Source organism: Myripristis murdjan, chromosome 6, assembly GCF_902150065.1.
Source record: "Myripristis murdjan chromosome 6, fMyrMur1.1, whole genome shotgun sequence".
Classification (NCBI taxonomy): Eukaryota; Metazoa; Chordata; class Actinopteri; order Holocentriformes; family Holocentridae; genus Myripristis; species Myripristis murdjan.
Window position 1 is genome coordinate 6854721 of NC_043985.1, and position 19789 is coordinate 6874509.

Sequence of the window (19789 nt, forward strand, 5' to 3'; positions counted from 1 at the left end):
TACGTGAGTCCCATTTTAATGCCCAGTGTCTAATCCAACTATGTCATATCTACTCAAAATCCTGACACAAACTACATGACAATGCCAGGTGTCAGTGAGGTCAGAGTTATCACTAGGGAAGACGTATTGCACTGTGATGTGTTGTGGTAAGAGATACAGCTCAGTGGGATATAACATGTTATTCATGTTTACATTGGGAGGCACAGTAACTGTGATGATGTGGTTTGTGAAGACTGACGTCATCTAGTGCTGACTGCCATACTGGAGGTGATATTTAGCTAATTACCTTGTTGATGAAGTCTGATACTGTTAAAGTGGTGATGATGTCACAGGAAGTGGATGCATGGAGGCAGTGGAGTGGGACTGGACATGATAGTGATGATGACAAGGAGTAGGAGATGATTACGATGTTGCTGATGATGATGATGATGATGATGATGATGATGACGATGACGATGATGACAATATGTTGAAGCTGATGACAACAACAGTATGATCATGATGACAATATAATAGGGATGATGATAATGATGATGATGATGACACAAAAGTGGTGGTACTGCAAATGACTTGGTGATGACAATGATGACTGATGATGAAGATGACAAAACAAACAAACAAAAACAAATCCCACTGTGTGGAGCTGTACTAGTTGAGTCCCGGTTGTCTATACAAAATTAGTTAACTAAAACTTCAAACCAAAATTAGAGTTATGAAACTCTTAAAACTGAATTTGGAAATAGCTACAATCCATGTAATTCATGGAGCAGGGCTTCTCCAGACCTTGGCTCAGTCCATACCTCCTGTTATGAATACAATATGTTATGAAGATCAGCGTTTCCTATTTTGTGTGCCATTGCTGTTGAGTTTATGCATTAACATTATGCCAGAGAATTTTCTTTGGGGGTGGTGCGGAGCTTTTATTCCACTTACAGTAATATAACAAGTATAGCTGTTGTCAACTCATATAAGACTATGTTCACTTCACCTGGTTCACTGTCTCTCCTCTGCTCTGCTCAGTGTGTGTGTGTGTGTGTGTGTGTGTGCCGTTGAAAAACAGAGAGCAGTGGAGAGGAGAGAAACTAGCGCAACCATAAATTACACTAACAAGTGGCCTATGAGTATATGGGTTTTCGTTAGAGTTAGAGCCAATCAGAGGCAGAGTAGGGAGGGTCTTCGCAGGACATTAAATGTTATTTTGTTATCGCCAATCATTCTGGACCTCTGACCTTGAAAAAAAATGAGTTATAAGCTTGAAAACAAGCCTCATAGAGCTATAGGAACCCTGGGCCGTACCGGAGCTGGAGCTGCTGTTGCTGCTGGAAGAGTTGCTGCTAACACCAGCCACAGAGACGGCATCTGATCCTGTTATCTGACTGTCTCTGTTAATGGCTGGAGAGGAGGAGGAGGGTAAAGAGGGCGGTTTTGGCATAGAGGAGGAGGATGAATAGGAGGAAGAGGAGGAGGGGGAAGCAGCCCTGGACGATGATGAAGAGGAGCTTTTGGTCCAGGCAGCTTTAGACAGCAGTCCTACAGGTTTTGCCGCTGCTGGTGCCTGCAGCTCTGCTGTTTCTGCCAGCATAGTCAGCACTGAAGAGAAAGCTGCCTGCTCTCTTTGGCCCTTTCCCTGCGCCTGGAGCCTCTGCTGCCCCAGCCACACAGCCGGGTCCCTGGGCATGCTTGGCAAGTCGACCCCTTCTGTGTCCACTGGCCGCCATTCAGCCCCAACTTCAGCCCAGGCGCCAGTTCCAGTCACAATCCCAGTCTCGGCAAAGACTTTGCCCCTGCTTCCGGTGTCAACTCCAGCTTCGGTTTCAGCCCAAACTGATGTTCTGGCCTCGGCAAACACTTTGCCCTCAGGCCAAGTGCCGGTTCCAACTCCAGGCCCGGCGTCGGTCTCGTCCCTCGCCCATGGACGGGCCAAGGCTTTGTCCTCAGCCCCAGCTCTGCCTCCAGTCCAAGGGGTGGCTGTGAGGTTGGAGGGCACCACAGGGTCCAGAGGCAAGGCAGCTCGCCTCGTTGACTCATAATGACCTCCCTCAGCTGGAAAAGCATGAGAGAGAGAGAGAGAGAGAGAGAGAGAGAGAGAGAGATGGAAAGAGATAGGCAGTGCAAGAGAGAGAAAAAGGCAGAAAAGGAGAGCAAGGAAGAAAGAAATGGAGAGAGAAAAATAGAAATTGTGTTTAATTAGTAATTCTCGGCAGCAGCAATATTGTGAGCAGTCTTTGAGTCACTCATTGGTCCCAGAGGCCTGACAATGACTTCTGTTTTGGTTATTCGGGGGGTGATCCATCAGCTCCTCCTCCATACATGCAGTCACATACACACACATACCACACACACACACACACACACACACACACACACCGTGGCACACAGCTGCCAGTGCTGGAGTCCTGAGATCATTAGTTCTCATAACACCGCCACAACAACTGTCCCACTGTCAGGAGATTTAAAACTGCGACTCTGCTCCCACTCAAACACACACCACACACACACACACACACACACACACAAGCATGTGAGGATATACACATTCCTCCTTCTCTCTGGCAGTTACACATGGATATTCTCTCCATCTCTCTCTTACAAAGTCACACACACTCTTTATCCAAAGGGATAAAAAAACTCAAACTGCGACTGTGGAAAAATAGTCATAATGTGTAAAGTAGGTCATTTATGTTTTTAGAGGATAAAGCATAGGGAATTAATTTAGATGTTCCAGAGTGAATAAATCAGGACACCCACACAGACACACACACAAATCAGCTGTGATTTCACACGTACTAATCTGATCTGTTAGGCTAGCCAAGCTAGCCTGTGGATTTATTATTCCTAGAACATATACAACCACCCAGATAGTAGAAATGGGGATTGATAAATCAAATATGGCAGACAGCCCTGACCCACACTGATAAGACCAAAAACATTATATTTGGTTAATAAAATGTAACTGTCGACGCTTGACGGATGGCATTGGAACAGCAGAGGTGTCTGCCAAGCCCAGTGTTTAGCTGTAGCTCTCACTTCAATGAGCATTATCTCCATTCTATGAACTCTAATTCTAGGTTCTTGTCTATAGCCTCAACAAAGCCCTGTTGTTTGGCAGGCTGAGGCGATTATTCTGCCTAATACATTCGGTCTCAAAGGCACCTTGCCTTAGTGGAATTGAGAAATGGGGAACAGCAAGGCTGACCGTCTGACATCTGACTGGCTGGCTGGCTGGCCGGCTGGCCGGCTGGCTGGGCTGGTGACACGGTTTATTGCATCTGCTCATTTGTTCTACAGTTAAAAAGGACTAAAAGAAAGGTTTGGCTTCAGCCCAGGCTGACTTTGAATTTCCTCTCTTCCTAGCATATGAGATCAAGTGAAGAGAAAGGCAGCACACTCTCGACAGAGTACGTGCACTATGTCATTTTTTTTATGTATGCACACACTCCTAAGTGCTCATATCAGCCTGCGAATGTGTAAGTATGTGAGCATATCATACACTTCCCACGCTCCCCATGTCTACATGGAGGACTGGTTAATTAAAAGGCAGCGTCTCTAAGCAAGGGAGGCTTTAAAGAACAAGCTCTGGGCTTTAGTTATATCCTCAGGAAACCTAGTATAAATCAATTCAACCACCCCGTATTAATTACAATAACAGAGCAATCCATTTCCTATTATGGGGTATCATATCATAAGTATCATTAAAAGACGGCATTAATCCGATGACAATTTAAATTTTTTTACCTTTTTTGAGCTCTGCTTGTGTTAGTGCTTGATTCAAGAGCTCAATCAATCATGTTGAGAGTGGAAAAGCGATAAAGCCAGAAGTGGCATGAGTGATGACTTCACCACCACAGGAGGTACAACATTCGAGTGAGATATAATCTTTCTGTTCATTGTGATTCCTCTCATCCTGAATTATTACATGCCAAATTTTGGCATGTAATAGCAGCATTTGCATGCACACTGTATTTGGAAGGGGGAAAAAAGCGGATAACCTTTTTTGTAAGCACAGGCATTCTCATTAACATGAATTTAGCACATTTATGATCAAATACATTCAAATAAGCTGACCACAGGTCCTGAGGATACTGTGTGTGCTGTGGCAGTGTTTCCATGTATATCCTGAAACCACAGACACAGTGTGGACCTCTCACCCACAGACAGCAGCACCTGCTCGCACAGCAAACAGCATATGTGTGGTCCAACCACAAAACCCCTCAATGAAATTACTGTTACCATGCATGAAAATACCGCCATGTAACATCTTAACAATGTTCGCTCACACGTCAGTCACTAATCCATAAGTCAGAATCAACAGGACATTAAACCTCTCAAGCTACAGAGTGAAAATTACATACAGATCTTTGGCACTAAACTAAAATAAAACCATGCATTTGTTGTAATGTTGGGTTGATATTAAATTAACCATAATAAAATAAAATAAAATAAAATAAAATAAAATAAAATAAAATAAAATAAAATAAAATAAAATAAAATAAAATGCTAGGGACAGGCTACAGTAAGCACAACCCTAGCAGTTCTAGTGGTCTAGTTTTTGGGGGGTTTCCAAGAAAGTAGCATATGCATTGATCAGAAATAAATTTGTCTGAACCGGATGGATGGATGGATTGATATATGGAGGGATGAATGGATAGATAGAGGGATGAGTAGAAGGCATGATGCCAAGCATGTGACTGGTCACAGTGTTTGGGGTGTTTTCTCCTCCAGTAGTTAGCCACCTGCTCTAGCTGAGAGCAGCATATGGGATTCTACCACCAGACCACGGACCAAACACCAGGAAAGAAGAACCTCCACTGAGAACAAATATGGACAGGGAGAATGGGTGGATGACTGGATGGATAGATGGGTGGGTAGATGAATGGATGAGTGGGTTGATAAATGGCTGTATGGATAGATGGGTGGGTGGATGGATAGATGGGTGGATGGATGGATGGGTGGATGGGTGGCTCGGTAAAACAGAAAGGCTGGATTAAAGATGGATAAACATGGATGAAAGCAGACTGTCTGACCTATTTTATCTATTTGTACAACACACACACACACAGGAATTTTTTTGCCTGTTTTCTGTGAGATGATTCAGCTTACAGACAGATTATGATGATCACCACATGGAAATCGTGCACCAAGAGCTACTGACCATTTACAAGCCTTTAGGCCTGTGCCAAGCCACGTATTGACCATACCACTTTGCCAGCTGGCACCGTGTCCACCGATGCTCCGCTGGATCTCTGTAGATGCCAGCGCAACTGTGTATAGCCCTGCCAGTTCAATACAAGCTCTCTCTGACCATTCAGATGAGCCACCGCACAGTGCCTGAGATAATTCAGCAGTCCAGGTCCACGGTTACCTTCAGACCTGCACTGTGGGGCTGTGGGCCAAGGTGAGGTTGATCCATGCAACCCTCCTGCCTGTGAGAAGGACAGGTGGGTAGGAAGTGTGAGAATGGTGCTAAGCCAACTGGTCCTCCATCCAGTGACACTCAGAGGGAAAAAGTGAGGAGGGGGAGTCAGGTGGGCTGGCTCTGCCAAATGGCCAGCTGGTGGCATGAGTTTATTAAAAATTACTACAAAGGCCAGGTCACAGACAGTAGAATGCTTTATCCACCTTGAAGAGGAGAAGAATGATTTCTATGTAAAAAAATACACCCATCCTGTGGGTCCAAATTACAAAGTTAGAAGAGCATTCCATCCACACTAACAGAAAATGTGCCTTGTTTTTGATTCTGGTGTCAGGTATGGTCATGGATGAAAAATCCTCTCGAGAAAGTGAAAAAACAAAACTTCAGAACAGAATACAACCCTAACCCTAACCCTAACCCTAACCCACCATGCAGAGGAAGCTGAACTCATTCACCCTGCTGTCGGTATATTTATTTTCACCATTTCATGTCATGTCACATGTTTGGCTGGCTGGTCAGTTTGTGATATTTTATTTTAAAGGAAACCAAAGAGATGAAACAGCAGTTTTATCTGGACTGCTGTTTAGGCGACAGTTTGGATCGCACTCTTAAGCACTGATTTATCACTTCATTGTTTACGGACTAATGACAATACCTGAGACTGGCACTAAGTTTGGGTAAATATGTAAGAATGTGATTTAGGCTGATAACACACGTGTCTTTTTACACTGAAAATCATGCAAGTTAAGCTGCTGGTGATGTCGGTGAGCTTTGAGGTGAGGGAAAGTCTGAAAAAACACATTAAAATCAGTCAGGCGTTGGAGCTTGAAAGAAAGTAAGAGCCAAGCCATCAACCCAAACACAGAAGCCAACAGAGCAGAACAGTCAGCAGGCTGAGCATGATGGTAGCTGACTCTACAAGAAGCTCATAACAATGTGATTGTAATATACAAGTGGATGTTTTCTGAACAACTGAATGTTTTTTTTTTCCTAGTAAAAGTCGCTCTATAGCTGGCTCCCAAGTTATGAGTGAGAGCACTGGTAGAGAGCCAGAACGTTGATATACTGGATGTAGTATGAAACTCAGTGGGAGTAAGAATGGTCCCAAGCCAATAGATTTGCCCACCAGAGTGAGGCCATCCAACAGGATGGACATGCAATCATTTCCTGGAACTATTCACGGCATCCATCTGTCTGTGCGGAGGCGAGAGCAGGAAATACTTTGGCTCGGCTGTTGAATGGATGGATGAATGTTCACAAAGATGGATGGATGGATGCTAATGAAACAGGGTACATAGATGCAATTTTTCGTCTTTGTTTTCCATGGTTTGGCAGTCATCAGTTTCCCAAGAGAGGAATGTAACCAAGGATTGTTGCTTTGACAGGATGCAATAGCACTGGAGTGAGTGATCCTTAATGTCTATCTGTCAGCGTGAGGAAGAGGACAAAATATCAGCCAGCCCTTCCGGGGCGCAAACTGAGGGAGGGATAGATGGTGAAGTTAAATCATCAATTGCTTTACACTGATTTCCAACTCTCAATAGCATCCTTTTTCTCATTTGAAAAAGACACGCACACACACACACACACACACACACACACACACACACACACAGACTCATGAAAGCACTTGTATATGGTGTACTGTCATGTTAGGCATGCAAAATGATCTTTCTTCACCTGATGCCGTGTATATTTCAAGTCCCAAATGCCTCCTAAGCACACATGACAGCTGAGTCTCAACATCTACCCATTGTTTGTTTATTCATTTTAGCTTATTTTTTTCTGCTTGGTTGTAATTTGTGTCCTTCTTGATTGGTCCAAACTGCAGTACCGAATGATACTGTGGTTGGTTTCTGTATGTCTAGAATTGGACAAATTCATTCTCAAACCACAAAAACATCAGTTTCAAATGGCGGGAGCAGCAAATTATGATACTTAATAATTGAGTAGCTTGTCTTTTTTAATTTTGAGGATCTGTTGTAGTCATTAAAATTTATTTTTTACTTCATTACATTTTTACCTTGAAACACTTAAACTGGAGTATTTTACGGTACTTTGCCGTTTCCTACATCACATTCATTACATTAGACAAGCTTCTTTTCAGGTATCACATCAGGAGCCGGTCCTTCTAATATCTGCATCAAAATGCACAAGCATGGAGCGAAAACATTTTATCTATGATGAATTAGTGAACATTACAAGCTGCCTCGCTCTGGTGTAATTGGCTTGGCTTTGTTAGCCTTGTTAGCTGGTTGGATAGCAAGTAGCATCAGAAATAGGATGTGTATTTAGTGGCTATAATCCACACAGAAAATAATGTTGATTCATGCTTCATTTTATTACCAGCACTTTATTTTCTATATTTTCCCAATATGGAGATATAGCCATATTTCTTTTATCTGCTACTCTTTCTGTCACCCACGGTTTTATTTACACCAGAGACACTGACTGAAAATCTGAAATTTAACATACAGCGGTACAACAAAGTAGGACGCACTATCAGCGAGTCACGCTCTCAGATTTTGCGTAGCCACACAATTTTGGTATTTATGACAAATAATTGGGGGCAACAGCTCAGTGACAACAGCACTGCAAAGCTCAGACAAACTGTCTCCAGCTCCAAGTGCCTGAGATGACTGTGAGTTACCATGGCAACAATAGGTGCCACAAAGCAGAGTGGTGTGATCTTGCCGTTTCCTGGGCCTGTGGATAGTGCATGCATACAAGCCTCGTTGAATGGAAAATACTGTTTGGGGGATTTTATGACTCCATGTTGTGTACAGTTCGACAGTGTCACTAAATATGAAAGGCTAATGATGATATCTTTACCACAGCATTAGATACAGACAGCTCCCCATTCAAAGACACTGGGGCCTGGTCTTGTTGGTTTGCGATCCCTCTGCCGGTCCCCAGGTCCCCGGTCTCCTTTTATAATCAAAGTCTCTCTGTTTACACTGTACTTTGTAAAGTTTCAAAGTTAACAGCACTTCCAGAAAAGGATATTTTGGTCCCAAGCGTACCAGCTCAACTTTCATGTCGAGTCCAAAGTCGTTCCCATGTCACATCCGAGGGGAAATAATGGCAAGTCACAAGTACAAGGAAAGATCAATCAAAGACTGACAGTGAATCATGTTTTAAGGAAAGTGAAATACTGAGAAAGAAGGTTAAGAGTTTCAATCAATTTGAAAATTATACAGGAAAATCAACATATAAATTTGCCAAGGCAGAGATTTTTTCCAGTGGTAATGAAAGCAGGAAATTTAGGTTTAGAGCCCGTCTCCAAGCTGCTATCATATTTCAAAGTTTTAGAGCTGTTTGAAAATCTTTAACATGTTTAGCTTCTTGTTGAGGTAACACTTGCAAGGTAAGAGGGATTTTATAATCTCGTTCAAATCTGAGATGAAGAAAGGTAAGTGAGAAGAGAACAGAATCAGAAGAGAGCAAGCATGTACAAGCGTACATCTACATGGGGTAAAGAAACTCACTCGGCTCGCTTTCACCGCCTTCAGAGTAAAATGTCTTCCTCACACACACAGAACAACAAATGAATCCCATCCAAATACCGAGCCAATCAGGAGAGCAAAGGAACTATTGCAGAGATGGAGACTGAACCTATTGAGGTAAGTAAATAAACAGCCCCCTTCAGCTTGACAGCAGGGCTGCTTCTACTGCTGAGTCTCCACGGCAACCAAAGGGATGCTGTCACCAAGGTAACCATTACCATAGATAAAGGAGGAAACAGAGAGTTCTGTGCATATGTGACGTCTGGCCTGTCTCTCACAACCAACCTGAAATACAGCTGTAATGATAAGGCGCTGTAACAATAAGGAGCTATCATGTCATCAAACCAAACACCAGATCAATTTCACGCACCGGTTTTCAAGTTTGCAACTGAACACGGCACAAAATTAATTAATTTAATTTAATAATTACACAGAAAATTACCATGACAAAGACTTTATGGACCGAAACATAACTGTTTACACTGGTAGAGCAAAGGAAATGACAGATTTTTCATTGTGTTTTGTTTGTTTTTTGGAGCATCCTGGTCCATTCTGAATAGAGATGGCTTGAAATTAATTCTCCAGTTGAGGCAGAAAAAAAGTCTTTGGCTTCCAATCAGTGTGAAACACATGATCACAGTCACCCAAAATGCTTTACACAACGCTAAATCAGATAAAGAGCAAACTGCAGTCGCATCAGAGCCCTGTGCTTTATACGGCTTACGATAAGCGCCTGAATTAGACATTATTTTAGATGGCAGGATGAAAACGCATATGCAGGCTTAGCGCAACACACTGTGGCAACAGTTCAAGGATAAATGAAAAATGGTCCCATAAATTGTTTATTAATCTATCATAATAAAATTATGACTGCTGGGGAATAACAAGGATTAGTAGTCGGCAGGAACAGGCAGAGAAAAGACAAAAACACAAACGGCTGTTTTCATCTATAATGCAAGATTGTATTTTGTGCTGTGGTGTGGCATCCAGTTTAATGCAATGGCTTGGTTTCAAAAAGTCGAGGAAAATGACAAAGAAGATATGGTGTTTCAGATCTAAGAAGGTTATGTGCCAACTGGCAAGGCGGTGAAAGAGTGTGCAGCATGTAGAGTGCAGAGTCTTCTTGAAACAACTCTCCTGTCCAATCGCGATACACAGAGCCGCTAATGGATATTTGGTGTATCTGTGATGTCACAGGTTTGTGTATCTCGGCCTGTGTCACAGTATGATGTCATGCCTCTACCTACTCTCTGTGTGCCAAAAAAGAGATAAAATAGCTTGAGGACGACCTCAACTGTTATGAATAACTGAAGAGTGCATGAAAGTGAAAATGATGGAGCATACGCCAGTGGGAGCTGTGGCTCACATGTAGACCTGCTGCACTGTGGCATTCTGTTTGATGTGATGAGGACAGAGGATCTCAGCAGGCCTGGGCCCCCTACTGACTGACCTACATCACACTGCCCACTCTTCCATCAGCAATGAACCAACTTCAGTTCGCTACAAATTTGGCACTAAAGAAATCCACCAGTATCCTGCAAACTCCTCATTTCTCCAAAAATGGCCTTTTTATACCAAGGCTGACAGCTAACAGTGTCACCATGTGGATTTTTTGTTGCTTGATGCACTGGCAGCTAAGGGTGGGACAAAATATTGAAATATCGATCTATCGTGATATTTCTTGTGGTACATTATCGATGTGCTTGTGCCACATATCAATATTTGAGTTTTCAACTTCATTTGCACAGATGCACATTTGAGTTCCTATGAGGCGTATGTGTTCCCTGTGTTTAGGTATTTGTTATGCTCAGGTTGCAGTCACTGTGCACATTAAAACACTGAAAATCATCGCTGATTTAAAAGGCAAAAGTATTTTGCCTTTTCCAGGGTATCTTTTCCTCTTCGGGAATCATGTATCATAGCTGATTATCTTACAAAATATCGCATACTGCAGAATCGCCTGTGCTGTGATACCATCGTTACTGTGAGTGAAATCATATCGCCAGTTACCCAGTGATTCTCATCCCTACTGGCAACAAGGGTGAAATCAACTGTATTCTGTGCTCTGAAAAGGTTGAAATGAGAACATTAGAGGAGTGGAACAAAAAGACTAGACCACTGGATATTTGGGCTCAAAAGAAGAATATAGACATATAAAAGCTTTACACAAAAGAATGTGCTGTGGTACTGAGATTTTCTTTTCTGAGCGCCACCATTTTGCAGTGAAAAGGACCAATGTATCAGTTAAAAAGGCCTTTTGTCAGGGTTTGGTGTGATGCTTCACTGGATCACAATCAGTCCCCTGCCCAGGACGAGACAGATTCACTATCAGTGCACGGTGAAACACGGCCAGCCAAGGCTTCACATTTATCTCCCTGACTTGCACACACACACAAAAAAAAACCAAACATTTCTCTGTGAGACTTAGCAAATATCCTGCATTCACAGCGAGCATGAAAAACCGTGCCCACATACTGCACTGCAGCCCACACAGGTTCAGGAGAAAAGAATAGGTCATAACCTTTAAAGGTCAGTTAAAGGCCACTTGACCTCGATCTAGACTAGAGGAGCATGCACAGAATCTGGCCAAGTATCTCAAAAATGTCTTTGTTAGCCGCATTCGCTTGATTTGAAGTTTGCCAGTCGACGTCGCACTCATGTCTCACTCATCCCCCTATTTTTACTATCATGCTCCGTTATTATGCCAAAAAATAACAATAACATTTTCTAAATTTTCCAACTTGTTCTTAGCCCTTGTTTGAGGTGGAACACACGAAGGGAGGGCAGCAGAGTATGACGCAGGTTCACCACAGATAACATCCCTGAAGCGAAAATAGTTACGGGCTTCATCTGTGCCGCCAACTAAAAACAAAACAAGACAAATATGGGTTAGAATTGGGTGAGCTGGTGTCCCAACATCAACAGGACAGTCTAGATTTCAAGCCAGGCAACAAAACAAATGCCAAATATATAAATATGGCCTGGGTGGATGAGGCAGAATGATAATCTTCATCAGAAAACAGCAGAATGAAAGAGGATGAGAAGGAATCAGGCACCAGAGAAAGTTACCAGTGTGAAAATCCAAATACAAATGTGCAGTTCCAATAATGTGAGTTGATTTAGTATTGAACAGCAACACAGGCGTAGAGGCAGAAATCCAATTAGGAAACTTGGGCAATTTTAACCCAGAGGTTGCCAATAAAGTACTTATCAGTTATCTGATGTTACTGTCAACACGGTGGCACATACACTGTTTAAAAAAAAAAAAAAAAAGAAGTACACAGCATTACATTTAATTTGTTTTTGTGCTGGAACTCTACCAGCAGTGTTCCAGAAGCCAGGAAAGGATGGTAGTACCTGCCACAATTTGATTATATATTCTGCCCACATTTTGCTCAAAAATCATTGAACCAAAGTTAATTTAGTGGAAAAAGCTCCAAGAAGGAGGGCACACATCCATACAAGCAGCCTCTAATTCACTATTACAGCCAAAAAATAAAAAACCTCTTGGTTTTGATGATATCACAGATTCAATCGTTGAGCAAATGGCTCCTAACCTTGGGACACAGTTATTTATGTATGTAAATACTGACTAAAATGTCCTCAACCCTCAGAGTGACATATAGGAATTTTATTTTGATCAGATTTGCCTTTTAAAGGGGAAATAAATGCTATTTTTAATAACCAAAATGCATGAATGCATGGGCAGTTCCACCACAAAGGTTAAAAAGCATCATTCTCAAACCAAAAAGTAAAGGACAAGCCATTATTATTCATGCTGTATGTGGCATGTTGGTGTGTCAGCTCCTCACGAGACATTTCTGTTGGATCTCTGCTCTAATTAGCTTCAACCTCATTCTCATGAAAATGAGGCGTCACTGTTTACATCACTTCCAATGAACTGTGACTTAAGGGGATGGGAGGGGTGGGAGTGTCTGACAAGATGCAATTCTGGCGGTGGCTATAGTGTACGGATTACACCTTTAGCTACAAGGTGCAGTGGCTGTGAGAATGGACGGTGTAATGCAGTCTGTCACTGCGTCAGTGGGGAAAGTCACATTAAAACACTACTATAAATAGGAAAATATCACATTAGAAGACTACCATAAGTAGGAAAACATACCAACAAGAAATAAAGATGCACTCACGCAATACACACAGGCACAGAAACACACACACACACACACAGAAACACACTGAGGCAAACAGGCAGAAGGCAGCATGGCGCCTCATCTGTGCTGCTCTGTCACATCTCCCGTGTGACTGGCTAAGACGGTCATGTGACTAGCTCCAGGGCGCTCGGTAGGTCGGCCAGTCTAGCATAAACAGAACTGGGGAGACATCCTGGGCTGCTGGGACATTCACACACACACACACACACACACACACACACACACACACAGACAGACAAGCATAAGCACACACCCTGACACACAGCCATGCACAAATGCACACAAGCCAACAGGCATATACTCTAAGCCACAGAAATAGACTCAAGCACAGGGACAGTTGGGCGCTCTCACACACACTCAGACACACTCACATTTTCGATGGCAAAAATAGGCACACACACACACGTTCACACACGCTCTCCTCTCTTCTGGCCCATCATACACAGAGATATAAACAAAGGCGCATACACAAAAAGCCACTCTCTCTCCTCTTACCTCCCTGTCTCTCTCTCTCTCTCACACACACACACACACACACAGATGCACACACACTACACCATCATCCCACCCACAGCAGTGCATAGCAGTGGCTATGTAAGGACAGCCAGGATCACCAAGTGGAAAAGAGGAACTAGAAAGCAACCATCCAGTATCTCGGCCAGACACACACAGTACGGCTCGGAGAGTTTCAAACTCCAACTTCTCTCTGCATTCATGATGTACAGCCTCTTTGAAACACTTTTGAAAAGATTACTACAAAAGACATGAAAGGACACGGGGCGAAGCAGAGAGAAGAGAGAGCAGCGACAACGCGCCGAGACGCTCAAATTATTTTGCGGCGTTTGAAAATGTGGGACTGCAAACTTGGATAATTCACAACAAAGAAACGTATGGGGTTTCAATTAGTCGAAGCCGCGTAGATACAAGCCCTGACAAAACCAAGGCTGTGGAGCAAGGAGGCGAGCGCTAAACAGAGACAGATTACGCTCATTTTCCTCAACAGTTCTCGACACCTTCCCAGCTGGCCGACGCTCGCGCTGTTGCTGCTCTCAACGACGTCCCATCTGGTCAGCACTGCTGCTGCTGCTGTGGGACGAGAGGGTGTCGCACCGGATGGCGGTCGGCTCGGATGGCCACCTGAAGCATGCTTTGGCACGCTCCTTGCCGGCTGGCTGATCACGCAGCGTTGGATGGACAGCGTGTCGGGGAGAGCGGGGAGGATACACACTGTAGTAGCAGCTAGTGAGACTCTTCCGGGGGAGTCCAGGCCGAGCCAAATGTTGAGTGTCGGTGTCGCCGCCGACAGCCCCGCCACCACGACACGGCACCGAGGGGAGCCAGAGACACCGAGTTGACGGGTGATATGTTTCATTCATTCACAATTAAAGGACCACACCAATGATTTCAAATGTTTCCTACAAATTAGCCACATTTTACACTGCAATAAAGCATTTTGCAAATCATGTGGGGGCACTACAGATGGCACAGCAAATCATCAGAATCCCTCCCTGCTTTTAGGAAAACTAATGGACTTTGTTACGGTGACGGAGTGCTGGTGTGAAGAAAGTCTGAAAAGTCTCTGAAAGTTCATTTTCACATCGTAGTGGGATGAATGGAAACACATGACCGGATGAAGTGGGGGAAAAATGATATAAGACTTCTAAAATATGACTGCTTGCTTTAGGAAAAAGATTAACATAAAAATAAAAGCAAACAGCAAATGGGCAGAGGGGAGTTTGTTTGTATTGTTCAAATCTATTTAAAGTATTTATTGACTTAGGGTGTTCATTTGTATTTTGTATATAGTGTGTGTGTGTGGGGGGGGGTATTTATCAGGGTTAAAAATATTTTTGCGAGATGGTTATGTGTATATTATGTATTTATGTATATAGAATTTGTGTTGTAGGCTACTTCCTGTCAGGTGGTATATGCTGACTCATTAATTCAGCTCTCCTTATATAAGCCGGCTTTCAACCTTTTGTCGGAGAGGCTGTCAGGATGATGTTGGTCCTGTGTGTGTTCACGGTGTAGAAGTGAAATGAATGTTCCCCGTCCCCTCACACATAACAAATTCCAGCTAAAAAAATCCCCACTATTTACAATATCATCTGATGGCATCGGCGTCTGTTCGTTACGGATGTGTTCTGTGTCCCCGAAATGTTGCTCTGGGAAATGGGAGCAGCAAAGTTCAATTGATTTTTCTCTCTAATCTAATCTAATCTAATCCGTTCCCTAAACCCATCTCCCCGCGCCACGTGGAGCTGCGCCGCGCCCCGGGTCATACTCATAAAGCTCTGCCTGCGACAGGAAGCCACATCACTGTTCTCTGAATCTGACTGAAACAAACAAAACAAACAAACAAAGGATTTATCTCTCTTCATTTCTTTCTAAAAATGACTCCTCCACTCAAGTCGCGTTGTCGTCTCAGATCACACCGTGTGAAGCGATCAAGGGCAGCAGGTCGGCGAGCCAATAAATGACTGAGAGCTCTCCGTGCTGACGGGGGCCGCTGGTGTCACAACAATCGCGGAAAGCACAATAACATCCGTCTTCCAGCATATTTGGTGAGCCGTGTAAAAACACAAAAATACATCATCATCGGTTTCCGTTTGTCCTCTGAGGTGGACGTTGGAATAGCCGGTGAGGAAATAAACATGCAGAGATTCAGAGGAGTGTCAGACAACGTTTCAGAGTCGCTGCTCAAAAGGTTAAAACAAGTGAGGGAAAATAAATCTGATGATGTTAAAATGACACATTTTAATACCACACTTTAAATAATTAGAGATTATGGTTTGGCTGAGCACACTGCCTTCCTCTCTTTTGAGAGGGATGAATCTCGTGAAATTACAACAAATACACACACACACACACACACACACACACACAGTATAGTGTGTCTGCCACACGCTGAACTCCACAGTTTTTAACTCACACAGAGCAATGCACAAAACTATTACATCATCTGCCTTAATCCACAGTGACACAATACATAGTGACAGAGACAATAACACATCCAGACACACATACACACACCAAATTACAGACACACACAAACACACAAGCAGTAACAAGCACATACAGACGGAAAGATAAAAATGGGGGAAAAAAGAATAACGCACATTCCCAACAGACAGACCTAAGGAACAAAAGTCACACAAGAAAACAAACCCACATTTGAAACACACACACACACACACACACACACACACACACACACACACACACACAGATGCTGATCCTGATCCTGTCTCTCGGTTCATTTCCCACAGCCAACCTGCTGTACGCTGAGGCCTCGTGTGACAGCGACTCTGTGATGACAGATGATGACGGATTGCTGAGCAAGTGTCCATATGAGTGTGTGTGTGTGTGAGTGTGTGTGAGAGAGAGAGAGAGAGAGAGAGAGAGAGAGAGAGAGAGAGAGAGAGAGAGAGGTCTAGTGTGGATGCATGCTGCTTGTTCTGAGTTCAGAGTGCGTCCACAAGAAGCAAACCTTGTCTCAGCATCACTGCTGTATTTCGGCTTTAATGTCTGAAATATTGAAAATCTGCTAGAATTCAATATTATAGCATACAGAATTTCACAGAAATGAATAGAATAGAATAGAATAGATCAGAATAGAACAGAGTGTGCGTTTGTGTTTGTGTTATGTGCATGTCCTTTTCATCGCTGTTTCATGATGACCTCATCAAAATGTTTTTTAGGCCTGACAAAAGAACAATGATGGTGACTGACGGACTCATCTGGTCATGCCCAGAGAGATTTTTATTTTACACTGTGCATTGTGATTGGACGAGGGCTGTGAAGTAAGAGCTTATAACCATGACACACAAACTTAAAGGTGCACTAAGCATTTTTATCTGGGGCCTAAACAGTCTTGGAGCTGCATCAACTGGCTTTGACTGGAAAGCTGAGACTCTTGTGGATTCAATGACATTGATTTGATTCATTTGATTCATGTGTAATGATGTTCGTCAGACTGTTTTTTGAAATGTGTTCTTTTTTTTAAATGGTCAGCAATTGACTGATACTGATTTTTATTTAGTAATTTATTGATCCTTTATTTTCTCAGCATTAATTTCTAGAATTTGCTGACAATGCATAATGTTGAACATTATTTGGTAAAGTGTTCTGTTGAAGAAAGCAGCCCTCTAAGTAATTTTGCATAGTCATATTGGCACAAAATAAGTGCATAATCCACATTTTAAGAAAAAAAAATCGATTTTAATTCCAGCTCAAAAATTCACTATATCAGCTGCCATATCAGTAATTGGTGATTTTTTTTTTTTTACCTCTAAAATCAGTTTCAGAAATCCCATATCGATTAGGCACTTATATTATTATATCTCAGAAAGTCTCCATAATGCACATTTTAATTTCAGGATTGTTAATAGTTTCTGAAATTGCATAGTGCGGGTTTAAAATCGAGCTCAAACCCTGTCATTATGCCTTGTTCTGAACAAGATTTTTTTATGGCTTCGCAACAGGGAACTAATTTCTTCCTTGTGCGAGGTTAAACACCAAAACTAACAACATTAATGTGTGATAATACTGTGGTTACTAAAGCCACGGTGTACTGGTTGTATTTGCGAGTAATTCCAGTGTTAGAGCTTGGATGAATATCACCTTGCTGTGCAGCATTAAGAACATTTTAACTAGAAGAGTGCACTCCATCGACTGCACATGTTGGCCAAGCATGTAAATCTGGACTGGAACAATTCCAAAACAAGGAGATGGCATTCAACTGCAGCATGAAACAGTTTTTCAAAGGTTGTGAATCACCGCAATCATGAGAGGTCCTTGATGACACAGTCAAAACGGTGCACAAAAAAAAAAAAAAAAAAAAAAAAAAATTAGGATGTCAGATTAGCTGCAGACAGAAACACACAGACAGATACACCCGACCAAACATGATCCCCTCCAGGCTCCCACCTGGCAGAGACGATGAGGAGACTGTGGGAGCAGCAGATCAGTGAGGGAATAAACAAGAAGCGAGCAGGACAGAGGAAAGTGGAGCAGCGTGGAGCAGAGCTGAGCAAATAACAGCAGAGCTCAGCACCACTAACTATGCAGAGCTTCAGAAGCCGTGTAACGGAGATGAGCACATCACAGTCCAACTCCGCTCGCTGCTGTGCAGTCTCAAACTGCATTCTCCAGCGCCAGAACACATCCCCGAGGCTCAATGAGGCAATCATAAGCCTTTAAAAAACACTGGATGAGCATGTAGTCAGAGAGAGAGACAGAGCGAGAGAGAGACAGAGAGAGAGAGAGAGAGAGAGAGATGTATCTCAAAGTTTGAGATGACCACAGGGTGATTCATAAGTCGAGTGTCAGCAGTGCAAAACATCCACAGAGTTCAATTCAAATAAGCAAGTATGTCTCCATAGTTTCAGTGCTAACGACCTTAACACCTATTGACTGGTCTGTTCGAGTTTGGCAGACCATATTTTTGAGAGAGAGAGAGAGAGAGAGAAAGAGAGAAAGAGAGAGAGAGAGAGAGAGCCCTCTTAGAGCCCTGACCCACACAGCTAATCATCATTAATGCTTACTCATCAATAATTCATTTGTTGTTACCTACCTTCCATAGCCCCTATTGTACTCCATGCTCTCTTGTATTGTTTTTCTTTTCTTTTTTTCTCTGTTTTTTTGTTTTTTTGTTTATATATTTATATATTGTTTATATGTCTGTTATGATTGTATTTTGTGTAAATATGCTTTAGCAATGTTGTATAATATGCAGCCATGCCAATAAAGTTAACTGAATTTAATTGAATTGAGTGTGTGTGAGAGAGAGAGAGAGAGAGAGAGAGAGAGAGAGAGAAAGAATGAAAATTGGAATGCTCCTAATAAGGCTACAAATATAACAGAGCTGCAACTCAGTTTGGCAGCATAAGACACAAAATGGGGCTGCAATACAGAAGAGCGTCCCGTCCACATTAACCTCTGAAGTGACATTTCCGGTGTCTCACATGGTCACTTGTCTATCCACACAAAGTGATGAATCCAAACCTAAGAGCAAAACGGCTTCCTTTGGTATAAACCATCACACACACACCAGCCAGGTTGGTAAACATGAGCATGTCTGGGTACTGAAGTGCACAGACTCACCTCTTGCTGCCATTTGGAGCAGCTCAGGGTGGACCGGTGATTCACCCCCCGTCTCCACTCTGTAACTTTTGACTTTGACTCCGTGGCAGCTCACAACTTAAGTCCAGACAAGCATGTTGTTTTTCTCTGCTGAGCACGGGCCGCTGGACACAAATGCCTCTTAGTGGCTTTTAGAGTTGCTCTGGAAACAAACAACAGACTCTGCTGCACATTGTTTACCTGGATCTCACTTTTCACCACCGGTGACGGTTCTTTCAAGTAAAAATCTATTCCACTAGGGAGCGTAAATACAATCCATCGATATCTGCCATCAGGTCATAACTATGAAGGCCACAGAAAAAAAAAAAAAAAAAGAAAAAGGTTTCTCACATCCACATGTTTATCTCAAAGACATGAAATACCAGGGTGAACGCAGGTGTTACTATGACATTAATGAAGATTGTGTTGCAGACACAGAGTGTTGTTCAACCTTAATTAATATCATTGGTAACACCTGTGTTTACCTGCTATTTCATGTCAAGACTGCTAGGGGGAAAAAATGCATTGCTTGTCAGGAAACTATGATGTGGTTGTCATACACACTTAATTCTAAA

The 19789-nt window shown here is 42.8% G+C and overlaps 1 protein-coding gene across 1 annotated transcript in view; it reads right to left on the reverse strand.

Annotated features, from left to right (window-relative positions):
• Positions 1-19789, reverse strand: part of kiaa1549la (KIAA1549-like a) — a 99771-nt gene that overhangs the window by 63113 nt on the left and 16869 nt on the right. Inside the window, exon 2 of the mRNA XM_030054127.1 lies at positions 1297-2043. Coding sequence (XP_029909987.1) covers positions 1297-2043 — 747 coding nt within the window. The remainder of the gene's footprint in view (positions 1-1296; positions 2044-19789) is intronic.